Below are 19,557 nucleotides of genomic sequence, written 5' to 3'. Positions count from 1 at the left end.
GAGGAGTGGGGACGGCAGTTATGCCACAATAACGAAAATAATTTGTAAAGTAAACAGAGTAAAAAAAAAAAAGTAAACATAATAATTTTTTTTTATTATGTTTACTTTACAAATCATTTTCGTTATTGTGGCATAACTGCCGTCCCCACTCCTCCCAATACTGTTATTTTACACTTATGTTTTTTTCTTTTTTTCCTTTTTGTAACTATAGTGTTTGTATCTTTTTTAGCCCTGACGAAGCCCAGCAACGACAGCAGCAATTATCTACTATTTGAGTTTTTTTTTTTTACCGCACCCGGACCATATTCCATTCATATATACACACGATCAATCAATAATCTTCCAGTATATAACCTGTATTATATTTACCGGGTGTATGTCGCTCAATTTAGCGTTGTGCAGCCTTCTAAATTCTCTGGTTAACTCATCCTTTTTCAATCCCAATACAGGAAGGATAGTGAATATAAAAATTTAAAAAAAAAAAATTATTATTAAATTATGTTCTCTTAGGTTTTCTAGTGTTGTAGGTAGTTTTAAAGATACAGAGCTCTGAATGAAAAATTATTATTTTTTTTTTAATTTTGGCCGACCTATTAATTGTGATTAGTAATTATACATAGTTTTCATTAATGTAATAAAATACTGCGTAAAATAACTGTTTTTTTTTTTTCTCTTGGGCTTTTACACTATTATTACTCTGATTCATGTACTTCCTGAATATTTATTTTCTTGATTCGAAGCCATTTAGTTTCTTGAGCTTAACTCATTCCAGCTCGAATGCGTGATATCAGATAAGGAATATGACATATTTTTTATATATTTCAAATTAATGTAGAACTGCCCTTTTAACATCCAATGAATGAATTAATATATATTTCCAGATGCCTACGAGGCCAAGAAGCAGCAAGATAAGTTCATACCGATGGAGATGAGCCACTGGAACCCGGGAGCTCACGCGGTGAAGAGAGGCACGATACCTCAGCATCAAGTCATGGTGCCGGTACAGCCCAGGTCCGAAGGCGCCTCTCTTACAGTCAACGTCTTCGGGCAACCGAAATTTTTCGTCTTCATGGGCAAGAAGAACCGAATGCCCATTCCCCAGCACCGCTACAGTCACCCTCCGATTTACGAAGAAGAGGGAGACTCCCAGTCGCAAGAGCCAGTCTACTCCGACGAGAAGGAATATCAAAAGATCAAAGGTGCGTAAATCTTCGAAAATAGAGGAATAAAGGTTGTTCTAAAGTAAAGAAAAAATGTCTATTTACTGTTGTACTTTTATTTATTTACTTATTTACAATAATTTGGGCTCTTATTGTCGTAATATCGATATCGAACGTTGTAGTACAAGAGCCGGGAAGAAAAAAAGGCAGTTATCTCATCCCAATTTTTGATTACTTTAATGAAAACTATGTGTAATTAATAGTCAAAATTGATGAGTCTGCCAAGTATAGGTAGGGGGAATAAAAAATGGCGGCTGTTTCGAAAACTTAAAAAAACATTAATTTTTCATTCGGAGCTCTACGTCGTAAAAACTACCAATAACTCTAGAATCTAAGAGAACATTATTTAAAGAAGAGTAAATTTGCTAAAATATGAGGTCTAATAGAGTTATTCACGTTAAATAGTTTTCGAGATATAGCTTTTTAAAAACATTTCATAAAAATGTTGTATGGGACGTACTAAAAGATCAGTACTAAGTGAATTTATTTTGAAAAATGTATATCTCAAAAACCATTTGATACAGATAGTACAGATGTCTATTAGCACTCAAATTAAAGCTAGTTTAATAAGCTCTAAAGTAGTTTATGATTGTTATCTTCGTAGGAGTAATAGTTTACATGAAATTTGCTAAAATAAATTGTTTCATAGTTGTTCGCACAAATTTTCATTTGCCAAATTTATATTCGTATGTAAATATCATAAAAACTATTACCCCTACGAAGATAAGTGTCATAAACTACTTTATACTAAGTCAAATTTCCTTTATTTTGAGTGCTGGCAGACATATGTGCGTCTTATGGATCTAGAGATATATTTTTTTCAAAAATTCAACATTTTATACCAACAACTATAAATTAATATTTTATGAGTTTATTTTGTCAGATATCATAAAAACTATTACTCCTACAAAGATAAACATTATTAACTATTTTGTAGTAAATTTTACTAGCTTTAATTTGAGCGCTGGTAGGCATCCAATGGTTTCTGAAATTTTTTCATAAATCAAATTTATTGTCCTAACGACTATAAATCAATTTATTTTAGCAAATATCATGAAAACTACTATTCCTATGAAGGTAAAGGTCATAAACTATTAATAGCTCATTAACCTAGCTTTAATTTGAGTTCTAATAGACATCTGTACGTCACATAGTTCCTGAGATATAGATTTCTCAATATAAATTAACTAACTACTAATCTTTCAGTAGATTATAAGGAAATTTTGCTTTTTAAAAAGCTATAGCTCGAGAACTATTGAACGTAAATAGCTCTTTTAGTGCTAATATTTCAGCAAATTTACTCTTCTTTAAATAACGTTCTCTTAGATTTTTTAGTGTTATTGGTAGTTTTTAAGATATAGAGCTCCGAATGAAAAGTCAATGTTTTTTTAAGGTTTTGAAACAGCCGCCATTTTTTATTCCCCTAATCTATACTTGGCAGACTCATCAATTTTGACTATTAATTATACATAGTTTTTATTGAAGTAATCAAAAATTGGGGTGAGAGAACTGCCTTTTTTTCTTCCCGGCTCTTGTACTATTGGTAACAATATTACCAGAGTATTAAATTAAAAATTTAGTTTATAAAGACTATGAAATTTCAAGGTAAGTTTTAAAATGATTGTGTAAGAAGCAAGCCTTCAACTAAAGGCTGTTTGGTTTTTAATGGACTGAATAATTAAAAAATTAAAATAAAATTCAATTATATCAGTTACAAGTGGTGTAGGGGGTGGCCGAAAGAATATATTTATGGTTAAAAAGGGTTATTAATTTTGAATTACTGGGCTATGGAAAATTTTAGGTATAATGAGGTGGTTGACGATGAAGTGGAGGTTAACTAAATTGAACTAGGTGGACTCCTCCCCTGCTTCGAGGAACAACTCCAGGAATTCTACTCACTCGTGGTATATTTTTGTAGTGAACAGAGAAGAATTGCTGCAGAAAAAAACAAGATGGCTCTCTCATAATAGGTTACTTCTTCTAACCACAGAGAGCACTAGAGGTGGTAGGTTCTGATAATGGCGACATGGGGCGCTAGTGTTATAATATATAATATCTATTGTATAAATCATTTGATTCAGTAAAACTAATTTAATTAATAATGTGTAGACCGTAGATTAATAAGTGGAGAACATGGTCAAGGAGGGAGTGCAGTAAGCAAAAAAACACAAATAAACAAAGCATTATTTATTTATTCGTGCTGACATTTCGAACTCAGTTTAGCAAGAATCTCTGCCTAAAACTCCCTGGTGACCTGAAAATCATTCGGCACGCATAAATATTTTTTTTTTAATTCATTCACTAATTTAATTAATAGTAGAAATATGTATAATAAAAATTTTGTTGGTAAACTAATTTTTTTTATCACGTTTTAGAGAGTATTTTTTATTTTTATTTGTACGTTCTTTTTCACTTCCAAATGAATAACTTTGTATTTTTAATAAATTAAATTATCATTTAGCATTACTAAGGATATAAATAAATAATAAAAGAAACCAATTATTTTTTATACGAGGAGAAGAAGGTTGGGGGGTGGATCAAAATAAAACACAAATAAGTTGAAGTAACTTATTTAATTTGCCACGATTTAATTTGCCACGTTTCGGCCAGAATTTTTAGCCTTCTTCAGGACTGTCAATTTTTTTTTAATTTATAATTTTTTAAAAATTTCAAACTGTCAAATTTCCGATAAAATATGTAAAAATTAAATAAATAATAGTTATGTATATTTGTATTGTTGAGTTTTTACATAATTTTTCTTAATACTTTCTGTAATCCGGACACCCCCTTGCAGTTTGAATTACTGAGATTAAACATTATTTTGTTAAGAAAAAATAGCTTCAAAACGCAGTAAGCTGTTTCCAATGAAGAACTGAATTCGACGGACGTATGATTGGTAATTTATTTTTAAACTAATAATCCAAAAACGTAAAAAGTTTGAAAAAAAAAATTAATTTTTTCAAAAATTAAGAATTGTACATATTTTAAAGTCATTTATTCCATTTATTCAGTATGGTTTTTAGTTGTTTACAGATTATTTTACCTTCTTCTATCCAACTTAACAAATTATTGGTTAAATAAAAGCCTGCACATCAAATTACCAAATGGCGAAATACCATAATTGTTTAAATATCTTGCCAAACCAATAATCATCAGTCCGGAACCATATGATTATTCTTAAAGGACTTTTGTCCCAGTAAAATTATTTTTTCATTGATTCATTCATAAGTCAAATCAAATAGAAAATTTCGAAAGGATGGAAGAGAAATTAATTGTTTACTTTTGTTTCTAATCAACCATTGGTTATGATTTTAAATTTCCTTCGGAGCCTGTTACTGATGAATAAAAGCATACTGAATTTTCCAATACTATTCAGAAAGAATGAATAATTCATACTAATTTTGAATACTAATTATTTATAATTATGAATAATTCATAATTTTTAGCAATTAAAAAGATACACAAACGCGAATATTATGCTTAAACATATCATTTCTTATAATCATTGTGTTTTTTTTTTTTGTGTTTTTTTTCAGTACAAATTTTTTTTTATTTATTAATATTTAAAACTGTATCAAAATAAAAATTAGAGAACCTATCCACTGGTAGCGCTCTACATTAGAAAGTCCCCAGACTATCTTCTTTTCAGGCACTTCGGATTGTCAGGAATGGAATAGGACGCCAGATTAGAAACTAGTGGGCTTAGGTGGTTAAGACCTTTATCATGGAATGATTGGTTCTGGCCAAATTGGCAACATATGGAACATTGAGATCCTGATGGATGACTCGGTTTGTGACTTAGTAAAAGGAGCATTGAGGATTTGGGATTGTACGGATTGGATACGAGAGGAAGGTTTAGTGGAGCCCCAAAGCTCAACTCCGTATGTTCAGATGGGCCTTATTATTGCCATGTAGATCAGTCTTTTATAATGTGTTTGAAGTTTAGACCGTTTGTCTAGTAAGTGCTGTAATAGTCGGAATCGACGAGCAGTTTCCTGTCTTTTAAGTCTTGTGTGAGGATTCCAGGCTAGCCGTTTGTCCAGATGTAGTCCAAGGTAGCGGATCTGTTCTACAGGGGCAAGATCAACATTATTAAAGTATGCTTCAGGGCAGTCGGTAGGTTTACGACGAAGAGTTAAGGTGATTTGATTGAATTTGCTGAGATTTATTTTTATCCCTCACTTTTAGTATCATTCTTCGAGGCTTATGATATGAGATTGGAGAGTTTGGGATGCAATCAAAGGGTTATTATTAACTGCGAGCACACGTCGGCATAAGTGGTGAGGATAGTGTTAGGATGTCAGTTTTATAGAATCTGTAGAGGATGGGTCCGAGGATACTACCTTGAGGAACACCAGTGGTTTGAGAGAAGAGGGATGAATAGGGACCATTGTGATTTACTTTGAATAATCTATCAATGAGAAAGGAACGGATAATAGGAAAGTATTTAAGGAGTTTATAAAGCAGTCCCGGGTGCATACAGATATACAAAACTGTAAGCTTATATAAACGTGTTTTATGTTTGAACGCGCTAATTTCTGGAATTACTTGTTTTATTTTTTAAAAAAATTTATATAGGTTATATTAAGAAAGGCTTCATAGCATTTTTAGATTTTATAGCATCAAAGAACTACCCGTCGGAACAGAGCAGTAATCGTACAATGAAAAGCTTTCGAAAGTAAATGAAGGCAATCATTATCATGTATATGCCTGACCTCTTTACTTTCACATATCGATACAGACACAGTGTATTATATTTCTTGAGGGCTGTTTGTTGCAAGAATTTCATAAACAGTTTTTATTATCTTTAGTTTAACACGTAACATATTTAAACGATATAAAATTTTAAACTGTTGAGATTCTACTAAATAGAGAATGACGTAATAGAACAGCTGAGCTCCACACTATCTTGTCGTCGTTTTAATAGGTTAGTTGCTCATAGTTCGTATTTGGTTATTTAATGAATAAAACTAACAGTAAAGTAATGAAAAAACTAGGATAGGAAACAAGGAACAAGTTAGATGGATGAAAGATGATGTGGTCTATTGGAGATTACAAGGTTATTATAATACAAGTTTCCCAAAAAATCCGTTAGGAGCTCCTTCGCATTTAACATATAACGTGAATACCTCTATAGTATGTAAACAAAATAATAATACTAATTAATAATATATTTTAAAACGATATTATCAAGATAGCTATAAATATAAGTATATTACAAACAATACATCTATAGATTAAATACAATTGTTAATAATAAGTATTGAAAATATAATATAAAAATATAAGAGAAAGGATGAAGAAGATAAAGATAGAGACTGGTGGTATGAGTTACCCAATACCCAAGGGTACATCGTAAGGTTTTTATGATTGGCTACGAACATCGAATACAAACGGCGCTCCTTTCTTTCGATTCCCTCGGGTTCTAATCATTATTCTTCCAAGATAAGTCAGCAGGAAAATATATATATAGTTATTAGGAAACTATATATATAATAAAATATTAACTGTACCCATGAACAGAGTATGACATTCTTGAGAATAAAAAGACTTTTTTTATAAAATTAGATCGTAAATATATGAAATTCTGGAAAAGGGAAAATTGTAATTGTTGTATTGTACCAATTTTTTTTATTTTAATTTATATGCAATTTTAATATTAATTTGAATGTATTATGCATGCAAATAATATTTATTTAATCATTTTAACGTAAATTAAGTATTTTGTGATTTTTAAATGTAAAATCTCTAACAAACCATCAAATTCCACCCGTATCTAATCCTTGATGCTCCTTATTACGTTACAAATAAACTCATCCACAAAGACCTTAACGTCCCATTCGTTGCAGATTTGGCCCAAAACAGATATGCGTCTTCGCATTTCAAACTTCTTAACCATCCTAATCCATTAGTTCTTAATCTCTCATACTTAACAATCCCTGATAATCCTCTGAGGCGTCTGAAAAGAAGATGTCCATGGGATCTTAGGAAAGTACAACCATTGGGTGGTTCCGTCCCAAGATTTTCAAGTGTTTGAAACATTCATCCAATTTACTTATTGTATTTATCAGTTGTAAATTACATTAAATAAATAAATAAATATCATAAAATGTAAAATTATTTTTAGATTGGCCGTGAGTAATACATAAATAGAAGATGGTCCGGATTCGGTAAAAAAAAAAAAACAACTCAAATAGCAATTTAACCATTTAATCTGAGCCCCACTTTGCAGGGCTTTCATCAGAGCTAAAATAAATACAAAGAAATAAAAAATAAACTAGCAAATTATAACACGAAATAAAAGTAAACTAAGGTATGACTAAATATGTGAAAATTTATATAAAAATGTGCAAAGTAAATTAAAGAAAATCATAATAAGACGTACAGTTAAAAGTATAAAAAGACAAGAATCATAGAAAGGTGTTAGACAGTCAATGAAAACAGAAATAATAACTAATAAAAAATAAATATACAAATACAGTACACACTAAAAGACGGAAAAGGAAAGCAAAAAAATTAATTTACTTTTCTTTCCCACTTTACATTTTATTTTTATTATATTTAATTCACTTTCTTAATTTATATATAACTTTTCACATATTTTCAATCATATTTAGCCACTCTTTAATTTACTTTTATTTTTATTTTTTATTAATTCTCTTAGTTTGTAATTTATTTTTGTTGTTTGCATTTTTTTTTTAACCCTGATGAAGCCCTGCAGAATAGGAACGAAACCTTAGCTCACATTATTTATATGACAAATATATATTTATTTACACATAGTTTAATTGCAATTCGATTATTTTTTTTTTTAAACGCACCCAATTTTTTTAACATTTGAATTCAAAGATCTTATAATGTTAAAGGTCACACATCCAAGGCCTTAACCAATAGACTTGTTGAAAACAAATGAAGAAGATAAATAGGTGAATTGATAAAGATAATAGATAGAGATGATGAAATAGAGGTGAAATAAACTGAAGATTTTTGGAAATAAAATACTGAAATAAAATAAATTGATACACTTTTCACACTAGGTAAGAACAGACACTGTTATCCATAATCAAATAGTACAAGAGCCCAAGAGGAGAAAAAAGGCAGTTATCTCACCCCTATTTTTTATTACTTTAATGAAAACTATGTATAATTAATAGTCAAAATTGATGAGTCTGCCAAATATAGGTAGGGGGAATAAAAAATGTCGGTTGTTTCAAAACATTAAAAAAAAAAATTCATTCGGAGCTCTATATCTTAAAAACTACCAACAACACTAGAAAATCTAAGAGAACATTATTTAAAGCAGAGTAAATTTTCTGAAATATTAGCCCAAATAGAGTTATTTACGTTCAATAGTTTTCGAGATATAGCCTTTTAAAAAGCAACATTTCATAACAATGTACAGAAATATCGGTAGTTAGTCAATTTATTTTGAGAAATCTATATCTCAGGAACAATGTTGCGTACAAATTTCTATTAGCACTCAAATTAAAGTTAGTTTAATGTACTATAAAGTAGATAATGACCTTTACCATCGTAAAAATAGTAGTTTTCATGATATTTGCTAAAATAAATTGATTTATAGTTGTTCGGACAATAAGTTTGATTTATGAAAAACTTTATTTCAGAAACCATTGGACATTCAGATGTCTACCAACACTCAAAATAAAGGAAATTTAACTTACTATAAAGTAGTTTATGGCACTTATCTTCCTAGGGGTAGTCGTATTTATGATATTCAATTATGAATATAAATTTGACAAATAAAAATTTCTCCGAACAACTATAAATCAATTTATTAATATAGCAAATAAACTCCTACAAAAATAAACGTCATAAACTACTTTATAGCTCATTAAACTAGCTTTAATGTGAGTGCCTATAGAAATCTGTACGTCAAATGGTTTTTGAGATATAGATTTTCCAAAATAAATACACCAACTACTGATCTTTTAGTACATCCCATACATTTTTATGAAATATTGCTCAAGAGGCTATATCTCGAGAACTATTGAAAGTAAATAGCTCTATTAGGGCTCATATTTTTGTAAATTTACTCTACTTTAAATGAAATTCTCTTGTGTTATGGCTACTTTTTAAGATATAGAGCTCCGAATGAAAATTTAATGTTTTTAAGGTTTTGAAACAGCCACCATTTTTTATTCCCCCTACCTATAATTGGCAGTTATACATAGTTTTCATTAAAGTAATTAAAAATTAGGGTGAGCTAATTACCTTTTTTCTCATCTTGGGATCTTGTTGTAAAAGAGGTTGCCACTAAAGCAGGTAGGGATTACCTCTGCTAACAATAACTTACTTTAAAATTTTTACACTATTGAAATATATTTGCAGAAATATAATGGTGTATGATGTAAGGGTGAAATTAATGGGGAAAATAAAGGTAATTAAAGTGAGCAAATGGTGGTAAAAAGTAGCCTCAACAACATATTTACTTGATGGAAGATTATTGATTGACCGTGTGTAAAGATGAAAGGAATGTGGTCCGGGTGCGGTCAAGAAAAACTCAAATAGTAGAAATATACTATTTTAATGAGCCAACGTTTCGCCCCACGTTGCAGGGCTTCTTCAGGGCTATTTTATTATTTATACTATTTATCTTTAATAAATAAAGATTTTATGTGAAGTCAGATTCAATAATAAAAAGATTTTTGCAATTCGAAGTTGTGACCTAATAATCGCTTTCTGTAAGAATGTTCCATATGATATATTCAGTATGGGTATTCATGATGTTGTGTTAAATATTAAATGTTTTACCATGTTAAGTGTTATAACTATAAAATTGTGAGCAGCCCTATTTAAAGTCATGTTAAACGTTAAATGCATAAGAGCCCCTAGCGGATTTTCTCAGCAACTTGTTTTATAAGCCTTTATGTTTATAACCTTTCCTTCCAGAGCCTCATGGTATTGTTTACTTCGAATTTGATTTAAGTTTCAGTTTTGATTTAAGCAATTTATTACAACATGCCTTGAGTGAGTGAAAAGTGGAATTTGTGTGAAAGTTTAGCTTAGGAGTGTCTTATTGATCTTCAAACTTGTGAGGAAGAGAATGAAGATGAGCTAATTGACAACTATATTGAAAGTTTTTGAGTTTAGGATTTACTAATTTTCAATATTTTATTGTGCATCTTTGAATAAAATTATTATGTTCTAACAAAAATGATATCTAATAAAAGTTATCATGTCAATAACCCACTTTTTTAGTATTTATTGTATTAATGAACCCATTATCCTCCTATGTTCAAACCTTATGTATTGTTTAAGAATAAAATCACTTATTTTCAGTAATTTCTTTGAAAAATATTCTTTTTTTAATTCAATTTTTTTTTTGTATTTTGATTTTACGAAGCTTCAGCTCCTCCGCGATCAATTATTTTTCAAATTCAAATCGTTCCCTATCCAACACAAGGCAGTCTGCTAATACCTCTTCAGTTTTTTTTCTCCGTTGTATTATTAACATTATCCATTGTGATTTAATAACAGGGGTATGAAATAATAACTAGCACAAACACGAAAGAACTAACCTGACGCAACAAACAAAAATGGTGGCGAGCTCAACTGGTCTATTGTGTGACGTCATTCTCCAAGTAACAGACTCTCAGCCATGTTATATGCTATTTCGTTTTACCACAGCCAGAGAAGGCAATTTTTTTCCATTTAACATGAGTTTTTCCATTTAACACGGTTTAACATGTTAAACTAAAGATCATGAATACCCCTTGTATCGTCAAATGATATTTAATAATTATGCATAATATATAATTGGAACAATATATAAGGAAGTGTATATCTGATACAGCGCTAGAAATTCCCAGCATCGCCATTAGATGTGAAAACAAAGTGGTGTGGTTATCCCACGTCATAACTGATGTTCCTGTTATTTTTCAAAACCCGATGGAGATCGTTTTCTGAATCCGTTTTAAGTTAGATCGAGGGAATGCGAAGGGCCAATCTAATACCCAAGTCCCGGAGAACAAATCGGGTCTCATAAATAACCGGTTCATATTCTGGCAAGATACATCTCTACGTGCTAACTTAAAAAACAAACCCTATATTTTTCTACCTGCTGAAGAGAGCTATCTTACTTTTACTGCCTGCACTACTCGTTTTCATTTATTAATAGTTAATATTAATAAGCTATAGTTAAAAAAGAAACTGCGTAATGTTCTAAATGACAAACTACATACTGTAACCAATGAATGGTCAGAAGTGTAGTACTTTGTAAGGAAGTAATTTTACAAGACCAACGCTTGTGCAAGGGGGTGATTTGGTCAGAATCACGCTCTAACACCATATTTTTACCCAATTAATTGCAACCAGTTTATAAAGCTGGATGGATCCTGGAGGGTTACCGTACCCACGGAGTTGACTCTACGGCTCTGTTCCCGAAACAGAGAATAATTATGAGTTAGTAGCCTATTGCCTTACCAATGAGCTATCTACTCCCACTGTTTGGTAGCGTTTCTTAACACGCGTGATCAGCATGATAAGTCTTTTAAAATAAAAAAAGAAAATAGTTGAATAGAACATCAGTCAAAAAATCACTAAAACTGGAAGTATGCAGGAAAAATACCTACGAAGATCTATGTCGTAAACTACTTTACAGCACATTGAACTAGCTTTAATTTGAGTGCTAATAGACATCTTTTTTTTTAATAATTTATTTATTGTTATGTACAACTGTATACATATATACACATCAAGTAAATTTGCTGTAAGTGGTATTATGACATGATAAAAACATGTGGAGAATCTACCCACTGATAGAACTCCAATAACATTTCTAGAGGAGAAGATCTCGAGGCCATCTTCTTTTCAGACGTCTAGGAGGATTATTAGGTAATGAAGGAGAGGCCAGGTTAGAAACAAGTGGATTTGGGTGGTTGAGAAGTTTATTATGGAAGGAACGGTATCTGGTTCTGGCCAAATCGGTAACATATGGAACATTGAGGTCCTCATGGATGACTTGATTTGTGATAAAGTAAGGAGCATTAAGGATTTTGGACTGTAAGGATTGGATTCTGGGGGACTTTGATGGTTTAGTGGAGCCCCAAAGCTCAACTCATGTCCAGATAGGCCTTATAATAGTCATGTAGATCAGTCTTTTGTAATGGATTGGTAATTTAGACCGTTTGTCTAGTAAATGTTGCATTAGTCAGAATCTACGAGCAGTTTCTTGTAGTATTAAACTTAAACATCTCATATTCTAGTAAAGTTACAGTACTTTAAATTATGTTCTATTTGGTTTTTTAGTGTTGTAGATAGATTTGATGATATTGAGCTCAGAATAAAAAAATATTTTTTTTTGACGTTTTGAAACAGCTGCAATTTTTTATTTCCTCTAATTCTACTTTGCAGAGTCATCAATTTTGACTAGTAATTATACATAGTTTTCATTAAAGTAATCGAAAATTAGGGTGAATATTGTAAAACCTTGGTGTGTAATTAAATAAAAAAGTATTGACTTTGAAAAACACTTCTTATATTATAATTATTGACATAATTGTGAACTCTCAATAATCTCTTAACCTAACAATAACAATCAAAACAAAACACTTAACACACACTGACTATCTCGTATCTTAGAAAAACCTCTCGACTGTTACCATCGATATTCTATACAAAATCAATACACTGTTACCATCGATAATCGACACAAAATCACTACAGTGAAATAACTGACTTTTTTTTCCACTAGGCTCTTGTATTTTAAGGGATTAGGATGATTAGTGAGTTTCTCATGGTATATAGTGAGCCATGACTGTAAACTGTCACCACATATATTGACCTTGCCGTGGCAGTAGCTTCACCGCCGGTATGTACAACTATTGACTATCAGGCCTGACCTAGTGCGACAGTACTGCCATGACGGCTAACTAATATTACAAATATCATTCTGTTCGATTGCTTTCTACCATTCATCTAAATATTTCATTATAAATATTATATCATGTTAAAATATATTTATTGTGTTATCAAGTTAAAGAATCTGTTTACTGCCTGAAATATCGCGTTCCACTTTCTCCTCTCAAGTCTCTATTGAAAAGATTTTTCCCGTTGGAAGATCTCTTCAATATAAAGTCTTATCTTATTTTTTAAATTCCCATTACTCTCCTTTACTATTGGAGTGCGATTCATTTTTCTGTTTTTAAAATCCCTTTCATTCGTCCTGAGTTTTAAGAATTCTTTATGAACAGCTTTTTGTTTCCTTTGAAAAAAAAAAAAAAAAGATAACTAAATATGCAACAGAGAAAATAAATTCTTTCTTTCATTACTCAACATAAACGTTTCGAGGAAGTCTTCAGGATTTATTTCCACAAAGCAACATATTTCTTTTTACAATTCAATACATTTATCGACTATATTGTACATAATTGGTTTATTTCGTTGCATTGGTGTTATAAATATAATTATCAAAATATGTATTTAATAAACTATATTTAACCTTTTCCACTTCTTAGGACTGGAATTTATTGTTAATTTCTATTTGTTTGTATAAAACGTTGGATTTTTGAAAAAATAAATCTCTAGACCCATAAGACGTACATATGTCTGCCAACACATTTTTGATTACTTAATTAAAAACTAGGTATAATTACTAGTCAAAATTGATGAGTCTGCCAAGTATAGGTAGGGGAAATAAAAAATGGTGGCTGTTTCTAAACGTTAAAATAATTAATTATTTTTTTATTCGGAGCTCTATATCTTTACAACTACCAAAATATAATAGAAAATCTAAGAGAGCATTATTTAAAGTAGAGTAAATTTGCTAAAACGTAAGCCCTAATAGAGCTATTTAAAACGTTGGATTTTTGAAAAAATATATCTCTAGACCCATAAGACGTACATATGTCTGCCAACACTCAAAATAAAGGAAATTTAACTTACCATAAAGTAGTTCTAGGGGTAGTAGTTTTTATGATATTCAGGTATTGATATAAATTTGGCAAATTACTACTTTTTTAAAAAGAATTTTGTACATATATTTACTAGCATTGACTTTATTTAAATTTTTTTTTTACATATATTTACTAACATTAAATTAATTTTAAATAATTCTGTACATATATTTACTAAACATTAATTTTCTCATATAGCCTTTATCTTCTTATTATATTTAGACTACACATTTCTTCTAATGATTCTATATATCTCTTCATTCATTGGTTGCCTTGTTTTTTTGTTCTTAGCCCTGATAAAGGCTTGAAATTCTAGACGGAACGTATGCGTAACAAACAATTTTTCTTATTAGTGCTTTTCACTGACCGCACCTCCAATCTTTTCCTCTTTTTTTTTTGTAAGCTTTCGTTGTATTTTCGCATAAAATAATAGAATAATGTTGGGTATCATATAGGTCTATAGGTTTCATCATAAAACTATACATCAAATAAGAACAAAATATCCCCGAAGTGTGGCTTACAATTATGATTAATGATATCCAAAGAGTAATAAATAAAAGAGGGTAATATTATCTAATAATAGAAATCGGGAAAGTTAATAGCTCTCCGAGTTGGCGGGAAGGGGGGAGTCGAGGAAGTTGAGGAGCGGAAATGAACCGATAGGAAGATAGACCGCGCTCAGGAAATGGGACACTCATGCTTCACGTACAGGAAATGGCAAATGCCCTCAATGGCTACCGCCGTTAATCCAGCTTCAGAGGGGGGGTGGATGAGGGGGGCTTATATGCCTTCTTAATAAACACGTTTACGGCTAATAATTACCGATCCCTGGTCCAGCATCTTCTCTAAGGCTATAGTACAAGAGCCCAAGAGGATGATAGAAGCAGTTATCTCACCCCAATTTTTGACTACTTTAATGAAAACTAATAATTACTAATCAAAACTGATGAGTCTGTCAAGTATAGGTAGGGGAATAAAAAATGACGGCTGTTTCAAAACCTTAAAAAAACATTAATTTTTCATTCGAAGATATCTATCTTAAAAACTACCAACAACACTAAAAAATCTAAAAGAACATTATTTAAAGAAGAGTAAAGTTGCTGAAATATTAGCCCTAATTGAGCTTTTTACGTCCAATAATTCTCGAGATATAGCCTTTTAAAAATGTACTGAAATATCAGTAGTTAGTTAATTTATTTTGAGAAATCTATATCTCAGGAACTATGTGACGTACAGATGTCTATTAGCGCTCAAATTAAAGCAAGTTCAATGTACTATAAAGTAGTTTATGACCTTTACCTTCGTAGAAATAGTAGTTTTCGTGATATTTGCTAAAATAAATTGATTTATAGTTGTTCGGACAATAAGTTTGGTTTATGAAAAACATTATTTCAGAAACTATTTGACTTAGAGATGTCTGTCAGTACTCAAATAAAAGCTAGTTAAATTTAATATAAAATAGTTAATAATGTTTAACTTTGTAGGAGTAGTAGTTTTTATGAGATTTGACAAAATAAACTAACAAGATATTAATTTTTAGTTATTCGTATAAAATGTTGGATTTAGAAAATATATATCTCTAAACCCATAAGACGCAAATATGTCTGCCAACACTCAAAATAAAGTAAATTTAACTAACTATAAAGTAGTTTATGACACTTATGTTTGTAGGGGTAGTAGTGTTTATGATATTTACATATGAATATAAATTTGGCAAATGAAAATGTTTCCGAACAACTATAAATTAATTTATTTTAGCACATTTTATGAAAATTTCTACTCCTATGAAAATAAACGCCTTAAACTACTTTATAGCTCATTAAACTAGCTTTAATTTGAGTGCTAATAGACATCTGTAAGTCACATAGTTCCTGAGATATAGATTTCTCAAAATAAATTACCTAACTACTGACTGATATTTCAATACGTTCTATACATTTTTATGATCTTTAGCTTTTTAAAAAGTTCAATCTCGAGAACTATCGAACGTAAATAGCTCTATTAGGGCTTACGTTTTAGTAAATTTACTCTACTTTAAATGATGATCTCTTAGATTTTCTATTATATTTTGTTAGTTGTAAAGATATAGAGCTTCGAATAAAAAAATAATTAATTATTTTAACGTTAATAACAGCCACCATTTTTTATTCCCCCTACCTATACTTGGCAGAATCATCAATTATGACTAGTATTTATACCTAGTTTTCATTAAAATAATAAAAAAATTGGGGTGAAATAACTGCCTTTTTTCTCCTCTTGGGCTCTTGTACTATTATTTTTTTGTTTTTTTCTAGTTATTTATTTTTCTATAAACTGATCTACAGCTGTGACTATTATGTCTCTGGTTTGATTTTACATGGCTATCTAATGATAAATTCGTTAACGTGGGTAGCGGATCAGTAGAAAGGATCTGAGAGACAAAATTAGGGAGAAAAATTAGTCAATTAAATGAAATAAAATTGTCAGATATCATGAAATTGTTAAATAGAAAAAAAATTAATATATTTGTATTTAGTATGCATATGAGTATTAATTGTAAAAAGAAAATATAGAAAAAAAATTTGTTTATATCAATCAAATATATGTATTGTATATATGTCCAATAATGGATTGATTGGTATGCTATATTTTGTAGCAACCCAATGTATTAATTTATTTTTATTTCTAGGGCGGGGGGACAGCTGCCCCCCTGCTGGGTACGCCCGTGGTTAGTTTTTTTAGTTAGCACGATTTGTTCTCTGGGACTTGGGTTTTAGATAGGCCCTTCGCATTCCGTCTAACTTAAAACGGATTCATAAAACGATCTCCATCGGGTTTTGAAAAATAACAGTAACATCAGATATGACGTATATGACGTAGATAACCACACCGCTTTGTTTTCACATTTAGTGGCGATTTCGGAAATTTCTAGCGCTATATATAATACATCCTATGTTATATATTGTAATAATTATACATAATTATTAAATATCAGTTGATGATATAGAATATATCATATGGAACATTATCACTAAAGGCGACAGTTGGATATCCAAAGCTTCGAATAGTAAAAATCTTTTTTTTATTGAATCAGACTTCATCTAGAATCGTTATTTATTTATATGTTTTCCCTTTTCCGATTAATTAGAATTTAGTTTCGTTTTGGGGGCCGTTATATCTCAGCCACTTGAGACGCCTTAGCAACCTCATGGCTGCAGCGGTACTGGCCGGATTCTGTCCTGGCCAGATTTACTTTTATTTCTTGGCGGTATTCAGGAATGAAAATTCGAACCTACCACTTTGGTTATAATAGGATTGGAATAATTCATGTCTTCTTTGTACCCAGAGGTTAAAAAATTCATTACTCCTTTTATCATATCCAGAACGAACTGCAGTGATATTGACATTAAACATCTAAAATTTGATAAAAAAAAAACCTGCATCGAATAATCGGAAGGGCACTGATACTGGTACTGGTAATAGTAAATTTGATATAAGACCAAAATGAAGTGATATAGACATGCAGAAAAACCACTCATTGGTAGCACTCCAATAATATTTCTACGCTAGAAGGTCTCGAGGCCATCTTCTCAGGTCATTCTTTTCAGGCGCCTTGGAGGATTGTCAGGAATATAAGAAGAGGCAGGGTTAGAAAGTAGATGGTTTTGGTGGTCAGGGAGTTCATAATGGAAGGATTGTTATCTGATCCGGACTAGATCAGTTACATGTGGAACATGGATGATTTTATTTGTGACAAAGTAAGAAGCATTGAGGATTTTGGATTGTAAGGATTGGATACGAGAGGAATTCAAATGTTTAGTAGAGCCCCAAAGCACAACTTCGTGTGTCCAGATAGGCCGTATCATTGGGGTATTGCCTACAGGGTGGCACTGGGAAAGGTCAAGCCGTTACAAGTGATGGCGGCTATTAGAGTGAGAGGTGCCCATGCAACCACATTGGAGGAGGCTGCCAAGATGTATATAGACTATACATACCCAGGCCATACTCATAAGAGGCTCCAAGGGCATGGCTCGTCCTATCACCCTGGATATCCAAGGAGAGAGGGTGAGACCGGGTGAGGAGGTGACATATCTTAGTATATAACATATCACACTAAGATATGTCACCTCCTCACCCAGTCTCACCCTCTCTCCTTCTTATCTTAGTAGATAAGAAGAAGATTCGATGCCACTTCTCACCTTGTGTATCTAAAGGACAGGGTGACCCTGTCACTCAATGGATTAAGTAGGATAGAGGGTGCATTTTGGGGCCTCAGATACCCTGCAACGAAGACACCATTTGGAATCCTATGCTGCCTAACCATGGTAGGGGTCAAAGTTTTTCATTTTGTTGGACCACCACTCAATGAAAAAAAGTCAACAACCCAGGTCTGATTCAAACCGGCACCACCAGTAGACATCAAATTGGTAAAACTGTTTCTTAACCACTCAGCTACGGGCGGTCGAATAGTAGTGTTAAGTTGATCTGAAATTAAAAGTTTTAAAAATTAATAGTATATTAAAAATTAAAATAGTAACAAAACAAGGGGATTTAATAGATATAAGCGACCTGGGCAGAATAGCCTGCAAAAAGTTTTTAAATAATTGGTGAGGTATAAATTTATATTTAAGATTGTCTTTGAGGATGGCCAATTGGCCGAAACAGACTTTTAGAGAAATAGTAAAGAATGTTTTGATACTTAACCTGGATAATGATTAATTTATATATAATGAAAATTCTTGTGTGAGACAGATTTTTTTATTAGTTATAACAAGGACATCTATATAGTCTCAACACTTGTTTATTATTTTTACACATCTACGTTTTCGGCAATTCAGACCATTTTCAAGGATCTTATTCACACTATCACAGCCAAACATTGCTTATCACATTATTGCAGGCCATTATACCAATGTCAATTTTTATCATTAGTCAATTACCTATTATTTTCACAGTTACACTTATTACAATTATTATTTTATCTAGTCACTATATTAACACTACTTTTTTTTTTTTATAAATTGATTCTAAAAACATTATGAAAAATTAAATTTCCTACCTTATTATCACTATCATAGCCAAACATTGCTTATCACATTATTGTAGGCCAATATACCTTTGTTGATATAGCTATTAGGTGAAGTAGAAATTGTGAACTAGTTAGAGCAATAAGTGTAACTATGAAAATAATAGGTTATTGACAACTAATAAAAATTGCTAAAGGCATAATGGTCTGCAATAATGTGATAAGCAATGGTTAGCTGTGATAAAGTGAATAAAATCCTTGAAAATGACTGGAATAGCTGAAACATAGAAGTGTACAAATAATAAAAAAGTATTGTGACTATATGCATGTTTTTGTTATAACTAAGTCCTTTATCTAAACAATATATATATGTATATATATATGTATATATATACATAAACATATATATAAACAATAT

General features: G+C 31.0%; 1 protein-coding gene and 1 long non-coding RNA gene across 2 annotated transcripts in view; one reads left to right on the top strand and one right to left on the bottom strand.

Moving 5' to 3' along the window:
- The window catches only part of LOC106677385 (uncharacterized), a 4,794-nt gene extending 3,540 nt beyond the window's left edge, over positions 1-1,254 (top strand). Inside the window, exon 2 of the long non-coding RNA XR_010843333.1 lies at positions 882-1,254. This is a non-coding gene — a long non-coding RNA (uncharacterized lncRNA). The remainder of the gene's footprint in view (positions 1-881) is intronic.
- Positions 1,255-3,426: 2,172 nt separating this feature from the next.
- The window catches only part of LOC106677390 (regulator of microtubule dynamics protein 2), a 45,698-nt gene continuing 29,567 nt past the window's right edge, over positions 3,427-19,557 (bottom strand). Inside the window, exon 8 of the mRNA XM_067047145.1 lies at positions 3,427-3,474. Within this exon, the coding sequence (XP_066903246.1) occupies positions 3,457-3,474 (18 nt within the window). The 3' untranslated portion in view covers positions 3,427-3,456. The remainder of the gene's footprint in view (positions 3,475-19,557) is intronic.

This window comes from Halyomorpha halys, unplaced genomic scaffold (assembly GCF_000696795.3).
Source record: "Halyomorpha halys isolate HHAL.00 unplaced genomic scaffold, Hhal_1.1 Scaffold97.1, whole genome shotgun sequence".
NCBI classification, from domain to species: Eukaryota; Metazoa; Arthropoda; class Insecta; order Hemiptera; family Pentatomidae; genus Halyomorpha; species Halyomorpha halys.
Note: the sequence above shows the minus strand (reverse complement) of the source record. Positions and strands in the feature narration are given on the sequence as shown.